The following is a 17984-nucleotide window of genomic DNA, read 5'->3' as shown; positions in this document are numbered from 1 at the left end:
ATAAATTTTAGGGAGCAATGGAAGTACGTGTATAGATAATTTGAGGCAGAAACAGGTTCCAGGAAGGACAATCCAGGCATCATTAATAAACCTTAAATTGCTTTAAATCCATCCCATAGGCATTTTTATCTACCATTTTCTGTTGCTCATAATTGCTTTTAAAAATTTTTCCCATGCCTCTCTTAACTATATGGTAATGCCTAATCCTTTCTTCATCCTTAGATAACAGTTTTCAAAATGTTTCATTTACAGAAAACCTGGGTATGTGATGGGGTTCAGGACTGTTCACAAGGTGAGGATGAAGATCTGTGTGAAGCAATGTGCGAGGAAACTCAGTTTCGTTGTGGGAATTCCAGCAATAATGAGACAGCATCATCTTCACGTGCAGTGGTCACTTGTATTGGTCGCAAGCATGTTTGCGATGGCAAAAAGGACTGCCCTAAAGGAGAAGGTGAGTTTTTGTTATGAACTTTTGTTGTGGATGTGGTGTATCAAACAATATATCTTTTGAGTAAACCATAAAGTCTTGGAAGGTAGTTTAAATCAGGTGTCAGTTTACATATAGTGAATATTGATATAAGGTGAATTTATCTGTTAGATGGTAGTATTCATCACAATGTTTTTTCCTTGGAATGTGCAATGTTTTGCTTCTAAATACACCCAGTTACATATGATATATTTGGAACAAAAGAAGGTCATAATTCGTACTGGCTTTGAACCTCGTGTTGTTCTTGTTGTAACTGCTTTCCTCATCTACTGTTTGGTTATTCACATATGATGGCTAAATTTCCAGAGTCAAGTGTAGAAGCTATAGTGATGGAATGAAAGGCATCTGTAAATTCAAGTGATGAGTCTAATCTAGGTGATAGTTGTTTTATGTAGAGTGATGGAAGTAGTGAATTAGGCTCAGAGTAGAACATCATTATTGTAGGCATGCATACTAGCCATGTTGTTGTTCTACGTTTTAGTGGATAATCCACTAAAATTTGCAAGCATATCTTCATCTCTATAAATTGTACGTATATCTTCAAAAGTTTTAGAAAACTGATTATTCATTTTTCTTTTATGTTTAAATACAATATATATTTTTTTAAATTGTGCATTTAAAGGGGCAGAATTTAATTTAGTTTATTATGAACATTGTGGCGTATTATAAGTGCATATTCTGTGAATAATACATGCTGTATGTCAGAGTGACATAAAACAGGTACAAAAATGTGTGACGCACACCCACCAATTTTTAGACTGATATAATTCTTACCTGACCAGGTTTTCAACTCACAGAGAACATATCTGTAAACATGATGCTATCTGGAAATAGAATGGTATTTCCTCTCCAATATGTTCCATCAGAAAAATGCCTTATTCCAGCATCTCCTTTTAAACAAGTTGTAAACACTGGCATAATGTTAATATTTTGTATAGCCTCCAATATAAAACACATCACTGCGGTACTAAAATTCCATGTAACATTGTCATAGATGAGAAGAATTGTCCACGAAGGAAAACTTGTGAACAAGGGTCGAAATGTCAACACCTCTGTGTAACAAATGCTGATGGTACAGATGGATGCAGTTGCCATACAGGATTTACTATTAACAAAGATGGTTACAGGTATGTCATTCTCTTTGTTATCTTTTTCATATTAATTATTTTAAGCTGTCTTGACTATGTTGGGTATTTGATGATAAGGACAATAACCAATCTCATAGCCAAAGAATTATAAGAAAAGTTACTAGGAAGGAAATAGGAAAGATTTCAGAAATTCTTAGCTGTTGTATACCCGTCAACAACGGGTTAGTTTTCTGTAATTGCAGCTATGATGCTGTCTTGATGAGATGAGTGGCAGCAGAAGAGACAGGGCACACCTCAACTAACAATAGTCAGTCAGTGTAATCTTATTGTTAGGGATCATGAAATTTCTTGAATGTTTTCTGTGCAGCTTTTTAAAATTTCAAGCAGTAAAGCTGAACTTCTGTGTTTTACACTATTGGAAATCATAATAAAATTATTTTCAAGTTTGCAGAATTCAAAAAAAATTTTATGAATAAGATTTTTCTATGAAATTCTACGTTTTTAGACTTTTCATAAAAAATTCTCGTGGAGAAATGCATTTCATTTTGTCATGTTTCTTGTTCTACAGCTTCATTTATATCGATTCATGTTCAGGCATTGGCAGAATATTATGATCATAAAATAGTTTTAAAAATTCATCCGAGACATATTTGCATATTCAAGTTATATTAGTAAATATTTAGTTTCCTCTGTAGCCTATTATGATGTTTTGAAACAATTTCTTTATAGGCCTATATGCACATTTATTTTTGTGTCACAAACCCAAAAAGAAGTAGTATCAATACAGTTGTAACTCTCCAGTAGGGCATAGAATATAATTAAAATTATCTTCAGAAACAAAATTTGTCTAGTTACCTATTCAGACCTCAGGGTGATGATTTTCATATAACCCTTTTCATGGCTGGGGAGGTTACATAACCCAGCATTTCTGAAACATGTTCATCTTAACTATTTCTTTTGAATTTGGAAGTTTCACCACGATTCTAGATGGGAACTTCAGGCACTTTACATGTCAGTATTTGGTGAAATTTTGGAAGTTAGAAACCTAATTGTACAATGCCAATAAGCATAGAATATTTCTCCCATATTCATAGTTAATTCTTTTTTTTCTTCTTCTTAGGACGTCATTTCCTTACAAAGGTTGATGTTCCAACTGAATATGATTACTCAAGAAACAATGGCTCGAAAAATTTCAGTGGAAGTATGTCCATACCAGCGGCACAAGTCTTTAAGCCAGGAATTTCTTCCTCTCCCCACAGATTGTTGTCCTTCAATTTTCCCTTCAGTGATGAGTTGGAGAAGTTCATATCGATCACGAGCTTCTTTGATGTTTGTTAGCTCTTTTTCATTCATTCATGGTTGAAGTGTGTGATCTGCAATATTGCACTGATACTTTTATGAGATCCCACTGCAAATGTTTTTATATTTTTTGTCAGGTATTTTACACACTTTTTCATACACTGTATTTATTTAATAAACCCTAATGGAAAAAGTTTTAATATTTGTTCTCTCGTCTTTTTCACGCCTTTTAATACTCTCATCTCATCTTTAGAAATGGCAGATAGCATACAGTATATCTTTCACTGTACCCATACATACATGACGTAAAATGTACGCATGTCGGAAAAAACATATCAAGTGTTCATATATTTGTGCTGGATAGTTTTTATTTGTGTATTCAATAGTACGTTTTCCCACTTAACATATTATCTTTCGTTGTCCCCTGCAGAAATGCCTAATGAGGTTTTACTGAATAAACTCACCTCCGAAATCAGTCATCTACTCTGCTCTGTATCTTGAGGTGTATCACATTCTTGCTTAATTTCAGAACATAGTTTTAAAATTAAGCGATCGTTTACTTCAGCCTTTATTTCTAACAAGTTAACTACTGCTATCGGCCATGTTATTTATGCATTTTTAATGAAAAGGTATTCTCTTTCATTTCAAATTGTTCTTATGGAACAGCAGTCAACGAGTATTACTATTCGACTCTGATATCACCTAGTCGATACAATGATTGCTTAAGGCAATTTAATGGTTAAAAGTGGTACATGTTTCGTATATTATCAACATCTTCAGCCACATAACACTGTTTATATGAAAAAGCAAAGCAAAAAGCAATTGTAGAAATAATTTATATATTTTCTCTTGAGTTATTTGTTTGTTTTAATGTTGTCAATCTTATGTTAATTTTAAGGACAGTTCCTCTAAAGCATTACTTTGTCAATTTATATATTTTTCATCTAAACAGTGTTATGTGGCTGAAGATGTTGATAATATACAAAACATGTACCACTTTTAACCATTAAATTGCCTTAAGCAATCATTGTATCGACTAGGTGGAAAATAAATAAATACTTAATTGTGAACCTATTGAAGTGCGATACGGACCATGAAGCTGATTTTATGTAATCTGATATCACCTTCGAGTTCAGATATCGACGAGAGAGCTCGCTAGTACACATAGCAAGACATCTATATACTTGAAGATTGAAGATGATCCTTCACATTCAATACAATCGCCAGTGTGCAATGATATTGATAATGGAAAAAATGATGCACGCTTAGTCGCTTGTAATAACAGATGCATCAGTGATAGGGTTCTTGCTGTTAGCAAAGAATAACACACAGTTTAATATAGGGATTTTCAAGGGACAGAACAAAGCTGTCATTATAACAGAGTTCTCACTGTATGCCGTACTCAATATAGTGGACTTCTACTGTACTTACTTACTGATTGGTGCTACAGTCCATGTAGGTCCTTGGCCTTCTTAATCACCTGCCTCAATTCATCTCGGTCCTCAGCTTTCTTTCTCCAGCATTTAACTCCGGCCTTGTAAGGTTATCCTCAACATTGTCAATCCTTCTTTTCCTGGCCTTTCCTCTCCTCCTCCTTTGTTCAACTTTTCCTATAAAGGCTTTCTTGACGGTACGGGTTTCTTCCATTCTCTGGACGTGATCCTCGCTTGATTTTAATGAGAATATCTGGCTGGCCAAACAGTTCTTGCAACTCTATATTTGTCTTCATTTTATATCCAATCTGATCTCTAACTCCTCCACTATCTTCCTGTCTCAACATAACAGCCACTGTTCTTGTCTGGTGGTCATCATCCAGCATTATGAGCCATACATCACTATAGGTCTTAGTACTGTTGTGTATATTCCTATACTATACTATACTATTGTATTATTCTGCTTTGCCAGTGGTTCTGGTATGGACTTTATCATGTGTCTAAAATGACTTTTTCTTCCTTCTGTTTCTAATACCTTGTATTGTCACATTTCAGCTGCCGTGATGTGAACGAGTGTCTGTTTGAGACAGACCCGGTCTGCAGCCAGACTTGTAACAATACAGTTGGCTCATTCGTATGTGGCTGTATGACGGGATATGTGATGCGCCCTGATGGAAGGACTTGCAAAGCTCTAGGAGCAGCTCCTACACTCCTCTTTACTAACAGGATAGACATCAGACAAGTGAGTTCTTTCAATATTTTTTTCAATATTTTGTCATTTATTTTTAAGAGATGTGGTACAAATAGCCTTTAACTATGTAAAGTTTATAGCAGACTGTGGTATAGCTTTGATATGTAATAATTAGGTTTCGAAAGTTAAAAATCTATAAATTGCCTAGAAAAGACCTAAAAGTTTGAAAAAGGACCTAAATAATGAAATGGCGTATGGCTTTTAGCGCCGGAATGTGTCCGAGGACTTCGGCTCGCCAGGTGCACGCCTTGTGATTTTTAACGCCTGTAGGTGACCTGCGCATCAAGATTAGGATGAAATGATGATGAAGACGACACCTACACCCAGCCCCCATGCAAGCGAAATTAACCAATTATGGTTAAAATTCCCGACCCGGCCGGGAATTGAACCCGGGACCTCTGTGACCAAAGGTCAGAACGCTAACCATTTAGCCATGGAGCCAGACTACCTAAATAATGGCAAAAAGGACATAAAAATGCAATCCAAATTCATTCATAATTTTAGTTTTGGTCACATATTTAATGGAGAAATCTTCTTCTTCATCCATTCCCTTTTCCAGATTCTCTCTGGGTAGGGTAGTGTACCAAAGCCCTCCACCTTCCTCGCTCTTTTCACCACTCCTCTTCTAGTACTTTATTGCTATTGACTCCTCTATTTGTAATACAGTCCACAACTGAGATCCTCCATCTCATTCTAGGACGTCCCCTAGGCCTCTTTCCAGTCTCTGTATCCATGAATGTTTTCTTTGGTATTCTCTCTCCTGGCATTCTCATCATATGTCCAAACCATTTTAGCTTTGCTATATCAATCTCTTCTTGAAGTTTACATACTCCTACGCTTCTCCTCATTTCCTCATTTCGTATTCTATCTCGTCTTGTCTTTCCCTGTATGCTCCTCAAGAACCTCATTTCAGCTGCTTGTATCTTATCTTGGTTCCGCTTAGTCAACGTCCTGGCTGCTGAAGCATACGTCAGTATAGGTTTATAACAGGACGAGTATAAAACCTTCTTCCACTTCATTGGCACATCTTTGTTCCATACAATGTCTCTCCCACACTGGTAGAAACTTGCAGACTGCTGTATTCTTATATCAATTTCTCCATCCAAATTTCCATCTCGTGACATAATGCTAACCAAATATTTAAAAATTTTCACTACTTCAAGAGGCTCATTTCCTATTTTTATCACTCCCTTGGATTTTCTGTTACCTCTCATCATGATCACAGTCTTGCTTTTTGTAGTATTAATCTTTATTCCAAAATTTCTTATCTCCTCATTCCATAAATCAACTTGTGTCTGTACTTCCTCTTCATTATCTCCCCAAACTACAATGTCATCAGCAAAGAGCATAGACTTTACTTGCTTGCCCATCATCTTCTCCGTGATATTATGTAGAATTCTATCCATGATGATAATGAAGAGTAAGGGAGATAATAAACTTTCCTGTCTTCAGCCTGTCTCAACTTTGAACTGTTCAGTTTGACCCAGTTTGGTTCTAACACAGCTTTCACAATTTTGATGCAGTGCTGTTACCATCTACATTGTTTCATTCCCAATCTGTGCCTCTGTCAATGTTATCCATACCAAATTCCTTGGGACACTGTCATGTACCTTTTGATTATCTAGAAACATTACTACCATGTCCTTTCCATATTCCCAATACCTTTCCATCATTTGATGCAATGTAAATATTGGGTTGAATGTGGACCTGCCTCTTCTGAATCCATACTGGTGTTCTGCCAATTTTCTCTCTTCTCTGTCTCTTATTTGTTTATCCAAGATTCTTTCAAGGATCTTACCTGTATGAGGTATCAGTGTCACTCCCCTGTAATTTTCACATTGCTTCCTGTCTCCTTTCTTGAATATTGGTATAATGACCACTAATAATACCAATATAATGGTCCGTTATTGGACATTATAAATTTCTTCGATTACTCCTTGTACCAAGGTATTTTGCATGTTGTAAAGCTGTTCAAAGTATTTTCCCCACCTCTACAATATATCCTTCTTCTGTGTCATAACTTCCTCCTATAACATTTCCATCTATAACACATAATGACCACTTTCGTCCACTCTTTTGAAACAGTCTTTTCTCTCCATATCACTCTGAAGAATCTATACAACCACTGTAGACTAATTGATCCTGCTGGTATTATCATTTCTATGGTGACTTCATCAATTCCAGCTGGCTTTCCTTGTTTCATTCTTTTAGTCGCCCACTCAGTCTCTGCCATGGAGACCTTGTTTTTCTTATCTTCCATCTGCACTAAATCTGGTTCTTCAATTTCTCCTTGTACCAAGGTATTTTGCACGTTGTAAAGCTGTTCAAAGTATTTTCCCCACCTCTGCAATATATCCTGCTTCTGTGTCATCACTTCCTCCTGTTCATTTTTAATGAAGTTAGCACCTTCACCTGGGTTTTTCTTCTTTCTAACCCACTGGAATAAGATCTTTTTGCTTCTGGTTGTATCTTCTTGCAGATATTCAGTGAATTTTTCCCAGCATTTTCTTTTTTCTCTCCTTGAACCACCTTGGAGCACTCTTTCTTGCAGTGCCTGTATTTTGTTTTGCATTCTGTTGTTCTGTTTCTCAGCCTTCTTTTCCAAGCTTGTTTCTTCCTTTTAACTACAGTATATCTTTTACACTGTCATTCCAGCAGGACGTTTCTTGATCTTTCTTCCTTCCTGATACTCTTCCACAGGTCTTTTCTGTGGACTCCACCATGGCTGTTTTAAAGTACGCCCATTCTTCTTCGACCTTTCCAATGTTGGAAGTGCGTTGGAGCCTTCTGTTGACTTGGATTGGTGAGAGGACCATGTAAATGTCTCAGTGTGTTCACTACGCCGGTTCTGATTTTTGCTGTTTAATTAACCCGGGATGTGAATAGGCGTACAAAGACTTTTATGCTTTGACTAGATATCAAGGAACCTTCTTTTAATCTTGGAATAGTGAGAGGCTATGTACATACTTCAGTGTGTCACTGCGCCAGCTTTATTATGCCGTTGCTCCTTTGTTTTGACGATTTGTTTGACATATGGTGTGAATGGACGTATAAAGACTTTTAATGTACATATTTCAGTGTGTAACTACACAAGTTTTAATTAATATGTCCTTGCTCATTTGTCTGTGATTTGTTTTATGGCTGATGATGACATTTAAATGTCGAAACTGGTCCCATGTTAAATAAATGTTGTAAATGAAATGGCGTATGGCTTTTACTGCCGGGAGTGTCCGAGGACATGTTCGGCTCGCCAGGTGCAGGTCTTTCGATTTGACACCCGTAGGTGATCTATACAACACGTAATTAGTATTGAATAGGTTGAACCTTATAATAACTCATCTCTGTGTGTCTGGAACTCTTCATTTATTTCATTCTCCTGCAATTTTCACACCCTTAGATGATAAGTGATGGCATGAAAAATGTAATGGAGGAATATAATGTAAAATTCAAAATTCTGGTGGTATGCAACATGCAGTGCAAAAATATGTGAGTGAAGCACTTCTTTCAGTCATGATATATTTTTAGATTAATATATATTATATAAAAAAAGGAATTCCATGTTTGTTAAATGAAGTATTTGCAGAATTTAGAATGAAATATTTTTTTCCACCCAAAATTAATTCAGCAAACCTGTAATGGACATCCTGGAGAAAGAAACTTATATTGGTATAACTAGAATAGGGTTGCCATACTTCCTGAAAAAGCGGGATTGTTCTGAATTTGAGCATGTGTCCCGACATCTTGACCGAATTTTAAAAAAAATCCCTAAATACCCTTAATTTAAAAAATCAGAGCTAATTATTTAAAATTTTGCTCAAATGTTTTTGAAAGGGAATGGAATTTTTTTTGGTTGGTCATACTGAAGAAGAGTCTGACGTCATTACCTGACGTTGTCAAGGTAATGGGCTTGACCTATGCTAACGCTATCTACTTCCGCCCGGGAGCAGCGTGTTGAATAATAATGAAAATTATTTTGTATCCATGTTAGCTAGCAATAAATGGGTTCAGTTTTTAAAGCAATTTGAATCCAGTGTGCAATATTCTGAATTGCTTAAATTGCCTCAGTTCTGTTTCCTTTTACTTGGCCAAAATGCATGCGTGGAAAGAAGTTTTTCTTTAATGAATTCACAATGGACAGATGACAGAAATAGACTGAAAGTAGAATCTGTTAAATCAATATTATTGCTGAAATGCAATTTTAAAGAAATATCTTCGTAGGAATTTCATGACTACATTTTAAAAAATGATGAGTTGCTAAAAAGTGTGTCAAGTTCGGAAAAGTACGAGGCGTGTTTTTTAAGTAAGGTCCATTTGAAAATAAGTACACAACGAAAGGTTATTTCAAAAAAGTAAATTTATTTTCAGAAAGTACATACTTCACTCTATTTTTCGACATAGTTGCCAAGTTTGTTCAAACACTTATCATACCTCCTAACCAATTTTAAAATACCCTCTTCATAGAAACTTGCCGCCTGCTCTGATAACCAAGAGTTCACTGCCATTCTCACGTTGTCGTCATCATTGTAATGGTTGCCACTAAGGTGATGTTTGAGATGGAGGAACAGATGGTAATCACTCGGCGCAAGATCAGGACTGTAGGGTGGGTGGTCTAAAACTTCTCAGCCAAAACTGTCCAATAAATCGCGGGTCTGACCTGCAGTGTGAGGTCTTGGATTGTCATAGAGAAGGACAATTCCCTTTGTTAGCATGCCGCGTCTTTTGTTTTGAATCGCTCTGCATAGCTTTCTCAGGGTTTGGCAGTATGCTTCTGCATTGATAGTGGTTCCTCGTTGCATGAAGTCGACCAACAAAACACCATGCCTATCCCAAAACACTGACGCCATGAAATGTGCTGGAACAGAGTCAGTTTGGCCTTCACCTTTACAGGCGAGTGTGTGTGTCTCCATTCCATGCTCTGTTGCTTTGATTCGGGCGTGATATGCTAAACCCATGTTTCGTCTCCAGTTACAATCAGACTCAAGAAGCCATCACCTTCTTCATCATAACGAGTCAAGAACTTCATTGCACACTCAAATCTTTGGTTTTTGTGATCCTCTGTTAGGAGTTTCGGGACCCAATGGGAGCACAGTTTCCTAAACTTTGGGTGTTCAGAAACAATGTTGTAAAGCACTGATCTCAACACGTCAGGAAATTCATTTGAGAGACCTGTTATTGTGAAGCACCTGTTCTCACGAATCTTCGCTTCAACTGAAGCCACCAAATCGTCTGTAATCAAAGAAGGGCAACCGGAGCGGTCCTCATCATGGACATTGTCACGGCCATCTTTGAATTGTCGTACCCACTTACGCACTTTGCTTTCACTCATAACAGTATCACAGTACACTTCGCAAATCTGTCAATGAATTTCTGCAGCAGACAGGTTCCTTGCTGACAAAAACCGTATCACTGAGCGAACCTCACACGCGGCGGGTGAGTTGATAGTCGTAAACCTTTTGAAAGCACAGAACAGAACTGTACAAGTTAGCTACAGAGCTGAAACTGAGCACAGTTGTTCCCGAGGCATGCCGGAACATGATGCATGTGCTCGTTGCGATATGCGCATGAACTACTAGTGTCAACAATAAAACGAACCTTACTTAAAAAACACGCTTCGTATAATTGGTATCAGCATATCTTTAACTAAAGGTAAATAAATGCTGTTTTTAGTTTTCACTTACCCGTGTTATTGAGAAATGAGTAATTGCGCATGAGCTGCCCCATCTGTTACTTAAAAATCTATGCAAATATCATTGTATTATATATAATTTTGGAGTGGTCTGTAAACTATGTGTTTTACATAAAGTATGATTTCTTACTATTTCTCTATTTGATTTTTAAAATTAACATCGTATAACAAGTGTGTCTTTTGGTAACAGACAGGACAGTTCATATGGATTTACCCAAATACACTCGTTGGAACCATAGGCCCTGACTTTTGGTCTTGAGCACTGGAGCAAGGATGAAAATATCAAATATTCTTACGGGAGCAAAAACACAATTGTGTCCCCGTACCACTATATGCATGGGAGCAAAGTCGGCACCTATGGTTGGAACTTGTCAATGTTGGTGTCCTGAATATCATCCTGAACCTTATGGCAACCCTAAACTGGAATCATATTCGGCTTAACCACACTAGGGTTACAGAAATTTGAATTTGGAAACCTTACCTCAGTTGGTTGTGCAGTATATCACAATAGTGATCACTAACTTCTTAGGTGTAAAAGATCATTGGTTTTCAGACAGCACCTTGAGAAACATCGAGAAACTTCCCTCCACATCAACGGATGATAAGGGTTAAACGTGCCGGCCCACCTCGACACTCAATGAAGAGCACCGCGGTAGGATTTCATCGGGGTCCGCCTATGGCGAGCAGGAACCGCACGCGGATAACTACGGCGGCTGTGTGCTTTTGACTCACCACCACCGGAAGGACGTCCCACGAACCATGTCAGTTAGACACCGACGAGCGATGAACCGACAGCGTGGGACATAAATCCATAAATCCTGACAGTGTTTAAAAACCGGCTCATTTAACCATTCTCCTCTATTCATAAACATTGTGGGACTTCGCCTAGCGCTGCGCGTGCCATGCTGCCACTCAGAGAATTGCGAACTGTTTTCTTTTGAGTGACTTGCATTTTACTTCTTCTGAGTTTTACAGTGTCTACCCCCGTTCATTTTTATATCGCCTCTTCTACTGATCTGTACTTGATCTTTCATTTCCTTTTCCTATGCATTGTTTTTCATGTTTTAATCGGCTGACGATGACCTGGACTAGGGTCATAACTGGTACCATTTCTATTTATTATTAAATAGGAATGTAATTCACTACATTTCTTATTCTTTTGTACTGAATAGGTTGAATCTCTTTATCAATTATTTCAATTTTAACTGTAATAAATCCAACTACGAGCTTTTTAACCGCAACAACTTTAATATACGCTATTGGAGCTGGAATTACTGCGGCTGCTGGCACCAGACTTGCCCTCCAATGGATACTCGTTAAAGGATTTAAAGTGTACTCATTCCAATTATGGGGCCTCGGCTGAGTCCCGAATAGTTATTTTTCGTCACTACCTCCCCGTGCCGGGAGTGGGTAATTTGCGCGCCTGCTGCCTTCCTTGGATGTGGTAGCCATTTCTCAGGCTCCCTCTCTGGAATCGAACCCTGATTCCCCGTTACAACCATGGTAGGCGCAGAACCTACCATCGACAGTTGATAAGACAGACATACGTGAAGCAAGTGAGATCTTCCTCTTCAAAGATATACACATCAAAATTTTCTCCTTTCCATATTTCACCTTGCATATAATCTGAAATCCCTGGGGATTTTTTGAGCACTAGTTTCATTTTTAATTTCATTTCTTCTCTCTTCAGATATATGTACTTACTAGAGAAAAGATGTTTAAAAGGTGATTCATGAACTATTGATGATTCAAATTGAGAATGGGTGGTAAAATTGTAGTTGAAACAAGGTGAAGTTGCAAAAATAGCTGTTAAGACCAAAAAAGGCTAAAAATGGACCAAAAGGCTAAAAACACTGAAAAAGGCAAAGAAGGACAAATAAAACCCACAATTTTCTGGCCTACAATGACCTGCAATGAACTTATATTACTGTATATTGGGCCTCATCTTCAGACACTCAAGAAGAAAAAGGATATTTTCTCAACTTCCGAGCCCTACTTTTGGTTAAAAAGTGAGATATTCTACTTTACAATTGAGTATTCTGTAAAGAAACTAGTTTCTTACTAATTTTCTTTTCCTCTCTTTTAGGTCAGTCTTAACAATGCAAAATATACAGCTATACTGAAAGGTTTACACAATGCTATAGCCCTTGACTACCACTACAGGCAAGGTCTCATATTCTGGTCTGATGTCTCGATGGATGTGATACGAAGGGCAAGTCTCAATGGGACAGGACCTGTAGGTAAGTTTGGTCTGTCCATCTCCTTTGAAATACCTTACACCTTACGTCTAGCACATATCTGTGACATTCTGTCTAGTTGATTTAACCAGAGAATACTGAATACTAAAAGTACTTACCTGATTTTTCATCAAAATAAGGAGAGACTGCTAGACTTCGAACTTTGCTCTAGCATGCATTCTTATATTTGTGTGTTAAATAATAAAGAATCCACTCTCCCAGCATCTTTGATTAATGTGTGTTGGAGTCATCAGTCCATAGACTGGTTTGATGCAGCTGTCAATGCCATGCTGTCCTTTGTTAACCTTTTCAATTCTATGTAACTATTACATACTACATCTACTCATCTATTTGTCATATTCATACCTTGGTCTACCCCTACCGTTCTTACCGCCTACAATTCCCGTAACAAGCAACCAACTGAACAAGTCCTGTATCTTCATCCTGTCTCTTGTTCTCATCAGATTTAGCCACAACAATCTCCTCTCACCAATTCGATCCAGTATCTCTTCATTCGTGATTCGATCTACCCATCTCACCTTCAGCATTCTTCTTTAACACCACATTTCAAAAGCTTCTATTCTTATTCCTTCTAAGCTAGTTATCGTCCATGCTTCACTTCCATACAATGCCATGCTCCAGACAAAAGTCTTCAAAAATGTCTTTCTAATTCATGTATCAGTCTTCGAAGTGAGCAAATTTCTTTTGTTAAGAAAAGCCTTCCTTGTGCTTGTGTTAGTCAGCATTCTGTATCTTCCTTACTTCTGCCATTGTTAGATATTTTACTATTGAGTAACAATATTCATCTACTTCCTTCTAGGCTTCATTTCCTAGTCTAGTATTGCATCATCTGACTTCATTCGACTTCACTCCATTACTTTTGTTTTGGACTTATTTATTTCATTTCATCTTGTACCCCTTCCCCAAGTCTCTGTCCATACCATTCAGCAAATTCTCCAGATCTTCTGTAGACTCAGATAAAATAATAATATCATCAGCAAATCTCAGGGTTTTGATTTCCTTTCCTTGGATTGTGATTCCCTTTCCAAATTCCTCTTTGATTTCCTTTACTTCTGTTCTATTAATTCTTAGATTAATATTAGGAACTTATTATTCCAGATGTGATCAGATGGGGCTTGGAGTCACCAGGGGGTGTGGCAGTGGACTGGATTCACAATATTATCTTTTGGACTGACTCTGGGACCAGGAGAATTGAAGTAGCTACACTCGATGGCCTCCATCGTTACATTATTGCATCAAGTGACCTGGACAAACCACGAGCTATTGTGGCGCATCCTGGAGAGGCCATCATATTCTGGACAGACTGGGGTGAGTACACTTCATACTTGTAAACTGTTGTCATAATGACAGAGGATTAAAGGAATTTATCATCATCATCATCATCAAAATCATAATCATACTGCCCTACCTGAACATCATAATGTTAAACCACACAGTTCATGTGCATCTCTATTATGGTATGCATAATTTATAGTGTGTTCATTTTAGATTCATTCAATTTTAGTACAAAGATTGTCTTTTCGGTACCATAAAAATAGCATATTTTAATATAACAATCACACATACTTCAAAAACAGTTCATGCTTTCATTGTTGCATGTATATACCAGTCACTTATGAATCATCCTGTATGTAATGTGAAATTATTATACCTACAGTATCAATACGTTCCTCTTCGACAGTCACAGTCCTGAATCGGGATGCCAGTCAGGCAAAATCACCATGAGCATTCAGGCACTTATCCCACCGATACACCAGATAGAAGATCCCCATATGATAATATACCATGTCCCGCTGCGTGAAGTAATCCGCAACTGCCTGTTGCACATCCTCATCCGACAGGAAGTGTTGATCCTTCAAGACCTTTTTGAGTGGACCGAAGGTGTGATAATCGCATGGGGAGAAATCAGGACTATAGGTGCCTTGAAATCAATCAGCAGTCAGCCCCATTAATCAAAGAACAGGGTGAGCATCACCTTTCCTGTCAACGGTTGACTCTTTAACTTCCTGGGACGAGGGGACGATGGATGACACCACTGCATCGAACTCGGTGCACCATTTCACAACGGTGGGTTTTCAACAGACATGCTGCCCCATACACAGTCTTCATTCTCCGATGGATGTCCACTGGTGTTTGACCTTAGACATGCAAGAACAGAATAATAGCATGTCAGTCCTGTTTGATGCATTTAGTAATAACATCACCACAGTACATGTGCCTGTATTTATTGCATGCACCTCGGCACGACACGACTGTGACACTAATCCCTTTGCCTGCATGTCCGTGCTTATATACCCACATCGGAGTTGCGCTACGTTGTATGTCCGCTACAGCAAGATCCCCAAATGGAAACTCTTTGATCATGCCTTACATTTTTCATATTTATTTATGACTTTATTAAATGGCAAAGTTAGCGCTCTTGGCCCTCTCTTACACTTAACCACGATGATTTCAAAATAACTGAAGCTATGCTTACGCAGGATCTCCATCAACCCAACAAATATTTCAGTTGCAATTTAAGAATCTCATAATTGATCCGTAATGACTTTACAGTGGAGAAATATGTACATTAAAAGTCTACCTTAGTCAGTACACATATATTAATTAGAAATACAATTAGTGATATTTTGGGCCTTTTACATTCTTGGAAAGAATATAAAATTTAAAAAAAAAGAATCTCAAGAAAACATCATATTAAAAGAATTGATTTTGAATGGTCATGCTGTGTCATGTCGTCAGATGAAGCCCTGTTCTTCCCCATCTGTTGACTGCAATCGGTGTGAATGTGTGGGAAATCGCATGTGATTTAGTAAAGACTAATTTTGTAGGTTGCCATTGCAACTAGTTCCCTTGTTCAAGTTAGTATTGTGAAAAGAAGAACAGAACAGTTGAAAAGTATGAGTTAAGTTAATGATTAGTTATCTGAATTGTAGTGTAATCATGAATGAAGATAAAATAAAATATTTATGTAAATAAACAAAAATAATTGTTCACATCAGCAATAAGTGGTGACCCTGATGTGGAACGTTACACTAAACTGGCTCCAGATCTGCCATCATTTCTCATTCAGTTTTGCCATAACATGAACAACTCGATGCCCGTCAAGCATCAGAACAACAACAAACTCACACCATTCAGCATTCTAGCCATATATTCGTGAGAGTTAACAGGGTGAAATCATCACTGGAGAAACCGTATGATGGCTCATGTCCAGTGTTCCTAAGGTTATCAATCCCAACTCATCAGATTTCTGCAGGGGAAGTTCAAGAGAGTTTGATTGCAAAACATGTAGAAATTTCGTTATTAAAATTACACGTGCCAATACAGGCTGGCACAAAAGTTTCTTATCAATTTGGATGCAAGTTACAACAGATTGATTACACAACCACTACTACAGGAAATTTTAAATACCGATCAATTACAGTAATTAAAAAAATAACTTTCAATATATTCTTTGGTAATGTCTTTGTTGAGAGTCCTCAAAACATTATTCTAATTAAACTTTTTTTTCTAATTCACATAAATACTCACCTATGGAATTCACTTGATATGGGAAAGACTAACAAAGAGAGACCTGGCCACCATAGAAGGAGTTAAGGCAAAATTCCTAAAGACCATAATGGGCATCTCAAAATACACATGTTCTCGCCTAACATACGAACTAGCACGGGAACCCTTCCTTATTGAAGAACTGAGGATAAAACTACCACTACCATCCACAACGAATGTAGAAGCACACCTAGCGGAGAGGCGGAAGAAGAGAGAAGAAATTCCGCTAGAGTTCTACAGCGCAGATGCCATGTTGGATCGAAATTGGACGAACGCCAACCAGAAGCTAAGACATGTGATAATAAAACTAGCAGTACACGGGTACCACCATAAAATATGTCTTATCACGACCCAAATGAAAAATGTGAGTGTTCGCTGTGTGATCAGTTCTGTGACATATATCACATCACAAGATGTAAAAACAACAACAAATCTCTATGCGATTATAGCAAAGACTAAAACGGTCAATAATCTTTGTAATGCACATTCGTGCGCTTTTCTAATAATAATAATAATAAATTCTTAAAACATAAATTTTTGCATAAGCTCTTCAGTCTTTAAATGTTCCTTTTGTTTTTGCAAACAGCTGTTTTACATGAAATTTTAAAATGATGACAAGGCCAAAATTAAATAACAAGGATTTCTGTGGCTTCATTGATCTCTGCACACGTTTGTTTAATGTTGGTCACAAAGGGTAAGAACATCAAGATTTTAAATGATCGCCTGAACCCTGCCTACTTACTGACTAATGGATGTGGACAATATCATCTAGAAGTAACAGATCTTCAGATGAACTCCCATGCTAAACCAGCGGAGGGCAACCAGCAACAGAAGACTACTCATTTTGGGAGAAATGTCCATTTCCCTTCTCGATATTTGGAGGTTCCGCAGGGGGTAAACCACATGTGATTTGCTAAATATTAATATTGTAGATTACCATTGCAGCTAGTTCCCTTGTTCAAATCAGTAGTGTGAAAAGAAGGACTAACAAAAAGAACAGAACTGATGAACAGGAAAATCACCATGGACGACCTGGAAAAAGTTGAAAGACGTATCCTCCGGAAATTTCATGGGCCAAGAGTGCTCCTGGATGGATCCTACCGACTGATAGTGAACTCTGAAGGGTATCAACAGTTGGAAACTTCTAACATTAGCATGCAACATAGACAGCTAAAGGGCTTATAAAGAGGATCTTCTTACTCATCAGAAGCTACAAGACTGGAAGCATGTGGCTCAATGAAGTAAAAAAAAAAAAAAAAGACTTAGCTTCTGCTGAGATTTCTGCTACTGATAACTCAGACCGACCTAAATATTCTAAAATGGTAAATTCATGGTCTCCTCTATCAAAGGTTGATAAATCTTTCAAACCTCTTTCACAGGAAAGAAAGGAAAAATTAATAGCAGGACTCAAGAGGTATTGGGAACAAAAGTGA

The 17984-nt window shown here is 37.6% G+C and overlaps 1 protein-coding gene across 1 annotated transcript in view; it reads left to right on the top strand.

Annotated features, from left to right (window-relative positions):
• Lrp4 (LDL receptor related protein 4) overlaps window positions 1–17984 on the top strand; it is a 315255-nt gene that overhangs the window by 208204 nt on the left and 89067 nt on the right. The window contains exons 7-11 of the mRNA XM_068229792.1: window positions 253–451; window positions 1482–1614; window positions 4863–5049; window positions 12831–12984; window positions 14101–14310. Of these exons, the coding sequence (XP_068085893.1) occupies window positions 253–451; window positions 1482–1614; window positions 4863–5049; window positions 12831–12984; window positions 14101–14310 (883 nt within the window). The remainder of the gene's footprint in view (window positions 1–252; window positions 452–1481; window positions 1615–4862; window positions 5050–12830; window positions 12985–14100; window positions 14311–17984) is intronic.

This window comes from Anabrus simplex, chromosome 12, assembly GCF_040414725.1.
Source record: "Anabrus simplex isolate iqAnaSimp1 chromosome 12, ASM4041472v1, whole genome shotgun sequence".
Taxonomy (NCBI): domain Eukaryota; kingdom Metazoa; phylum Arthropoda; class Insecta; order Orthoptera; family Tettigoniidae; genus Anabrus; species Anabrus simplex.
Note: the sequence above shows the minus strand (reverse complement) of the source record. Positions and strands in the feature narration are given on the sequence as shown.